The following is a 7,204-nucleotide window of genomic DNA, read 5'->3' as shown; positions in this document are numbered from 1 at the left end:
GCAGTATGTGGCAGTGGAGCTGGCCCGTAGGAGATGAGGGAGATGAGCTGAGACCTAATGACAAGAGATGTGCTAGCTGAAGAGAGAGAAAGCGAGAGAGATAAAGGAAGAAAAAGTGGAGAAAGCGTCGAAATTTGAGGAGGAGAAAGAAAAAGGAAAAAAAAAAGAAGTGAGAGTAGGGAGAGAAATACCTGCCACAACTAATAATGAAAGGGAGAAGAGGGAAAGAAGCTCCGCATCTCTCAAACAATAAATAGAGGAGGTGGAAGCGATAGGACGTGATAGCAGTAACCTTCCTGAAGGCTACCACCTCGGCATCTCAAACACGTCGAGGGGATCCCCGAAGCGTGCTACATATGGCTATGTATCTGAAGCATTTTCAATAATGGCGTGTCGGTGCTCCTCTCTCTCTCTGCTCAAAATTGCTTATTGAAGGAATATAAAAGAAATTATGACGTGGCAAAGATGGCACACCATAAATTTTCTATAAACGAGCCGTAAACGGCACGTCAGAATTTCTTTTAACAATTTTTTTTTTTTTGGAAAATTCAAACTAAATAATAAGGTGATCGTAAAAATTATTAACAATAGTAAATAAGATGAATGAAGATATCTTAATTAAGTAACTCAATAAGTAAGATGTGGTTAACCCACACTGATCTAATTCTAAATAAAAATTTAATAACGTGCATGGTTCAAACTTAAAGGATATATAACATTTTCCTCGTTCGTTTAGAATCTGATTAAAATAATTAAATTAACATTATTGATGTTGAAGTTTTAACATATATATAATATGAGAATAACTTCTATAGGGTCGTGGCACAAACCAAGGCCTTTGTGCCCTCCAATAAGAAGGCGACACATCAGTGTGGAACACTATAACAAAAATATGGTATTTCACCTAATCTTTTTTTTAGAATACCTAAAACAAAACACTTTCTAGAATAACATTTTCATATTTTTCTCCGAAACCGCTCCAACCACCAACCTGCCACCGGAGACGTCGCCGGAGACAACGCCGGCCGGTACAAAAAAAGCCGGAGATGACAGATATAACCCCTACAGAAAACGCTGGGTAAGAACCAAGCTCCTCCTCCCTCTCTCCAGTGCCCCTCTCTCTCCCTGGCGACAGTAGAGAAATTTTTTTTTCTCTGCTGCCCTATTTCACTGCTGCCGGGCAACAGAAATTTTTTTTTTCTGTTTTCTGTTGCCCGGCAGCAGAGAACAGAGAAAAAAAAATTTCTCTGTTGCCCGGCAGCAGAGAAAAAATTTGTTCTCTGCCGCCGGGCAACAGAGAAAATATTTTTTCTCTGCTGCCAGGCAACAGAGAACAGAGAAAAAGGGCAGCAGAGAAAAAAAAATTTCTCTGTACAGAGAAAATATTTTTTTCTTTGCTGCCGGGCAAGAGAGAACAAAGAAAAAAAATTTCTCTGTTGCCCAGCAGCAAAATTTTTTCAGCAACAAAATTTTCTATGATCTTTGCTTTTGTTTTATGAATATTTTGAGCTCTGTGTAAAAAAAATAGAACTATTTCTTTCTTGTAATGATCATCTCACCGGCAGCAACAGAGAGTTTGAGTTGTCTTGGTAGGGTAGGATCTATGGCTAATGTATGGTTGGTTTGGGTTTTTATTTTTATTTTTTTTTTACGTCGTAAAGGCACTAGTTTTGGTTGAAGAAGGTTATATTTATGTTTAGAGATTTTAGTATTTATGATTAAAGAATATTGCTATCTTCTTGCAGGATCTCTAAGATGAGTATTAATGTTGAAGAACTTGCTAAAAGTTCATGTTGTGATGATTTTATTGAAGATGAGCATGTTGACAAAGAAATGATAAAGGATCAAAACGTCTGGTGCCTCTCTCTCTCTCTCTCACTGGCGGCAATAGAGATTTTTCTCTCGTACTCCCTCGCTCTCACACACCGGTGAGAGAGAGAGGGAGCACGAGAAAGTTTTTAAGGCGGACCAGCGGTGGCGAGGAACACTACGAAGATAATGGGGGGAGGGATGAGTTGGAGTTCTTTGAGGGGGATGATGATGTTTTTGTTGGTGTAGTATTGGGTTGGTTGTGATTAAGAGAAAGGAAGTATCTTTTTGTCAATTTAACATAGGATCTTACTCGGCAACTAGTATTTGCCTTTTTGTATTTTGGTTGCCTGAAGGTGAATTGTTATTGTGATCAGTTTGCTTTGATTATGAATTTATGAAGTTCATAAAGCTAATGCTGTGAGTATGGTATAGTTTTCTAATCTTCTAGATGAAAAAAAATGTCTTGGAACAATTGTCAATGATTTTCTTCTTGTATTTTTACTGCCCATTGTGAATGATTTTTCTGTCTGGATATTATTGAAGTAGTGATGTATGAATCTTAATTTTGGGTTGCTTTTGTGATAGTTTCAACCCCTGTTTAGGAATGAATGAATTTGATGAATGTTGTATGAGACTGATGAATATCAAAGCTTAAAGTTGATGTTTTTGTTAAATTACAGGTTGCTTCTGTGAAAAATTCCAAGAGTAATATTTGATGGTGATGTTGTTGAAAGTCTACTCAAGCTGCTCTGCAAGACCAATTTTGTTTTTTTTTTTGTCAGAATTTGGGTCTTTGCATGAACTTTTCACTTAAATTCCTAAAGAACTGCATCAATCCTTACATTTAGTTTGTGTGGGACACTATTCATGATCTGGCTGATATACTTTGCTTGGAAAGTTGAGCTGCTTAGTGAGTTTTCTTGTTGATTGGAGAACATTTCTTTTTAGAATGAGCCAAATTTATGCAAGAAGCTAGCCAACTATAAAGCAACCAAATCTGACAAAAGAAACAAAATTGGTCTTTTAGTCAAATTCCTATTTGCCGAGCTTGTTAATATGTTGTAATTCCTTTCCCAAAGGTGCAGTCTACGCTGTCTGTCATCCACTCTTCTCCTGATTTAATTTACTTAGCAAAAAATGTATAGGCTATTGTACTTATAGTCCCTCTACAATATTGTCCCGAGCATAATGCACTCATTGCACACTAAGAGGTGTAAAATTTCAAAAGGTTAAGACAATACAATAAAATTATTAAATGTAATTATTAAATCAATATGGTATATAACACATTCCCTCACATTCTTCCTTACTCCAAATAAGTGAGATACAATACATAAAATATTTAATTAAAATAAGATATAGATTGAGAATTCAAACTCTATTATCACTTGATTACCAAAAACGCTGATGTCAAAAAAACCAATCACATATAGCCACGTAAAATGCTGATGTCAAAAAAACCAATCACATATAGCCATGTTCAGCCATATTCTGATAATAATAATTAAAAAAAAAAAAAAAAACTACATACAACCATATCTTATGTATTACAACCTCACAAAAAAAGACCACACCACACAAATCACAGTAACTTCAATGAGTTCCATAGGCGTTGATGTTATCTGCACCAATATCAACTATAGTAGATGAACATACATGATCTTGGGACATGTCAAATGTCGTAGTAAAGGGATACTCCATAGTTGGCAAAGAGCACTGTAAATAATTCATAAATAAATAAAATTAGATCATGGACAAAAATGATCTTGATGGAGGATATGTTATAAAAAATATTTACCTTTACTAAACTTTGCTGATCTATCAACCCCAAGTTAGTTGGCCTCAAATTTGTATTTGAAATATCCCTATAAAAAATAAGATTTTAATGCTAATTAAATCAAAATGCATTTTCATGTAAATTATTGTAAATCAAAGAAATTTATAAGAGTACCTTGCTTGCTTATGTGAAGGGCACTTGGTTCTCACATGCCCCGTCTTCTTGCAAATGGAACATGTCCTTTTCTTGATTGCTTGATTTTCTTTTGGATTTTTTTGTCTCAAAGATTTGGGTTTTCCTCTACAACTAACATGTGGAGGATCTTGCAAAGTGAATGCAAGGTTTGATAGTACTTGGCTGTTCAACACGGGACCCTCGGCACTTCCTACATTAGCATCATTTATATCTTTATGACAATCATCATCCATTGTCAGAATCTCATGATGAAGCTTTTGTAAACTAATGCTAAAATGATCATATTTTCTTTTTGATTGGCAACCCACTTCTACAACTTCATAAAATTGCAACATTAAGCTATTTCTCATCAAGTTGGAAGAATTTTGTGTTTCTACTTGTATATCATCACTAGAAATGCCATGTATAATGCGACTCTTGGCATTGATCGTCCATCTCTCTAAGACATAATGTTGAGGAATAGTGTCCACCAAAGATTTCTTCAAAAAAATTTGAAGGATGTGCCTACATAGAATTCCAACAAATTCAAACTTGTGACATGTACAAGTAGCTTTCTTCTCAAGGACTTCAAATGCAACTTCATAAAATGGACTTTCTCTCCCATGAAGGGCCACCCTATATATCTTCACCCCTCCTTCTTCCCGATGTTTGGATGAGTGGTAATTTTGACTATTAAATAACTCTTCTTGAAACATCAAAAAAGACTCTCTTGTGTAAACCTTTGCCGCCTCTACTTCCATCTTGTAACATGTTTTTATAATCGGTTTCGAAGTTTTTGTCTTGACATCTCTTTCTTTCTCTTTAAAATAACGTGCATCCAAGGCCTTCTCATATTGATATACAAAGTCACTCACCATTGTGCTCGAACGAACATAATCCTTAAAAAACTTATTCATACTCTCACTTCGTTGAGTTGTAGACATGCCAGCGCAAAATGTGGTTCGCAAGTAAGCCGGCATCCATTTTTCACGCCGCATATAAAGTTTTTTCAACCAATCATTCTCTCCCAATTCATACTTGCCAACAATTTCACTCCATTCCATCTCAAATTCTTCAATTGTGATTGTATTATGAATACAATGTCGAAAGTCTATTTGAAATGATGGATATTTATTATATATATAAGCTAAATGTTCTGGAACCTTTTGTAAAACATGCCATAAACACAATCTATGAGTGGTATTTGGTAGTACCTCTGCAATTGCCTTACTCATAACCTTGTCATCATCAGTGATAATCGTAGAAGGAGCACGTCCAAGCATTGCTTCAAGCCATGTTTTCAACAACCACATATAAGATTCAACCATTTCATTTACAAGCAAAGCACATCCAAACATCACAGATTGGTGATGATGGTTAACTCCAGTAAAAGGAACAAAAGGCATCTTATAACAATTTGTCAAATAGGTAGCATCAAAAGTAACAACATCTCCAAAATATTGGTATGCAACTCGTGATCTAGCATCTGCCCAAAAGCAATTGCCCATGTATCCATTTTCATCCACTTGGATTGCGTAAACAAAACCTGGATTTTTGCTTTGTCTCTCGAGAAAATAATTGTACATTTTTTGTGCATCTCCCTCTCCAAAAAGAAATCTTCTTCTATTTCCCAAATAATTTTGAACATCTTTAGCAATACAACCAACATTATAGTCACCACCAGATTTTTCACTCAACACCGACATTATCTTCCTTGGAGGTACACCAGATTTATTGAGTGTGTCTATAAGACTTTTTTGGGCACTTGTTACCACTCTATGTCCACGAAGCAAACTTGTACTTCTAGGACTAAGGAGATCATGATTATGTTCAGTTTTGAACTTACATACAATCCATTTTAATCCCACTTTCTTTAAACCCATAATTGCTTTACATCCTATCCTTGTTTCTGCAGGTTTCGGGTTTTTATAGGTTTTCTCTTGATAACTTTTATGACGAAATCCGTCCCTTGAACAAACATATTCTATCCCAATTACTGACTTATCCTTCGCTAGTCGAGAATGACTTGTTCGAATGCTAAAACCATTTCGCCTTGCATAAGCATTATAACATGCATGAGCATCTTCTAATTCATCAAATTCCATATCAAGACATGGTTCCTTAGGACCATTATATGAGGCAAAGCTCGCAATTGGTTGCTTAAAATCATTTTGATCTTTTATCATTTCTTTGTCAACATGCTCATCTTCAATAAAATCATCACAACATGAACTTTTAGCAAGTTCTTCAACATTAATACTCATCTTAGAGATCCTACAAGAAGATAGCAATATTCTTTAATCATAAATACTAAAATCTCTAAACATAAATATAACCTTCTTCAACCAAAACTAGTGCCTTTACGACGTAAACAAAAAAAAATAAAAAAACCCAAACCAAACCAAACCAACCGTACATTAGCCATAGATCCTACCCTACCAATACAACTCAAATTCTCGGTTGCTGCCGGTGAGATGATCATTACAAGAAAGAAATAGTTCTATTTTTTTTACACAAAGCTCAAAATATTCATAAAACAAAATCAAAGATCATAGAAAATTTTGTTGCTGAAAAAATTTTGCTGCCGGGCAACATAGAAAATTTTTTTCTTTGTTCTCTCTTGCCCGGCAGCAAAGAAAAAAATATTTTCTCTGAACAGAGAAATTTTTTTTTCTCTGCTGCCCTTTTTCTCTACTGCTGGGCAACAGAGAAAAATATTTTTCTCTGTTCTCTGTTACCCGGCAGCAGAGAAAAAATATTTTCTCTGTTGCCAGGCGGCAGAGAACAAATTGTTTCTCTGCTGCCGGGCTCTGTTGAGCAGCAGAGAAAAAAAAATTTTCTCTACTGCCGCCAGTGAGAGAGAGGGGCACCGGAGAGAGGGAGGAGGAGCTTGGTTCTTACCCAGCGTTTTCTGTAGGGATTATATCTGTCATCTCCGGCTTTTTTTGTACCGGCCGGCGTCGTCTCCGGCGGCGTCTCCGGTGGCAGGTTGGTGGCTGGAGCGGTTTTGGAGAAAAATATGAAAAGGTTATTCTAAAAAGTGTTTTGTTTTAGGTATTCTAAAAAAAAGATTAGGTGAAACACCATATTCTTGTTACAGTGTTCCACGCTGATGTGTCGCCTTCTTATTGGAGGGCACAAAGGCCTTGGTTTGTGCCACGACCCTATAGAAGTTATTCTCATATAATATATATATATATATATATATGTTAAAACTTCAACATCAATAATGTTAATTTAATTATTTTAATCAGATTCTAAACGAACGAGGAAAATGTTATATATCCTTTAAGTTTGAATCATGCACGTTATTAAATTTTTATTTAGAATTAGATTAGTGAAAATATGAAATTGTCATCGTGCCCGTACTATATATAAAACTGTTTGTTGTACACTAAAACAATTTTGTAAAATGGTCCGATTGATTGACTAGAAAAGAAG

General features: G+C 35.5%; 1 protein-coding gene across 1 annotated transcript; it reads right to left on the bottom strand.

The window, feature by feature from the left end:
* Positions 1 to 3,405: 3,405 nt before the first annotated feature.
* Positions 3,406 to 6,696, bottom strand: LOC132190893 (protein FAR1-RELATED SEQUENCE 5-like). The gene is made up of 4 exons (XM_059605918.1): positions 6,665 to 6,696; positions 3,764 to 6,037; positions 3,611 to 3,677; positions 3,406 to 3,528 (listed from the first exon to the last, which is right to left on the bottom strand). The coding sequence occupies exons 1-4, from the start codon at positions 6,694 to 6,696 to the stop codon at positions 3,406 to 3,408; spliced, it is 2,496 nt and encodes an 831-aa protein (XP_059461901.1).
* Positions 6,697 to 7,204: the final 508 nt, after the last annotated feature.

Source organism: Corylus avellana, chromosome ca8 (genome assembly GCF_901000735.1).
Source record: "Corylus avellana chromosome ca8, CavTom2PMs-1.0".
Classification (NCBI taxonomy): Eukaryota; Viridiplantae; Streptophyta; class Magnoliopsida; order Fagales; family Betulaceae; genus Corylus; species Corylus avellana.
The sequence above is the reverse complement of the archived record's forward strand: the minus strand, read 5'-3'. Positions and strand labels throughout refer to the sequence as shown.

Bases quoted from the DNA above. Each gene is read 5' to 3' on its own strand.
- LOC132190893 (XM_059605918.1), bottom strand. From the start codon at position 6,696: ATGACAGATATAATCCCTACAGAAAACGCTGG. The intron at 6,038-6,664 runs GTAAGAACCAAG...ATCTTCTTGTAG, and splicing joins ATCCCTACAGAAAACGCTGG to GATCTCTAAGATGAGTATTA. The intron at 3,678-3,763 runs GTACTCTTATAA...TATTTTTTATAG, and splicing joins CCTTCACATAAGCAAGCAAG to GGATATTTCAAATACAAATT.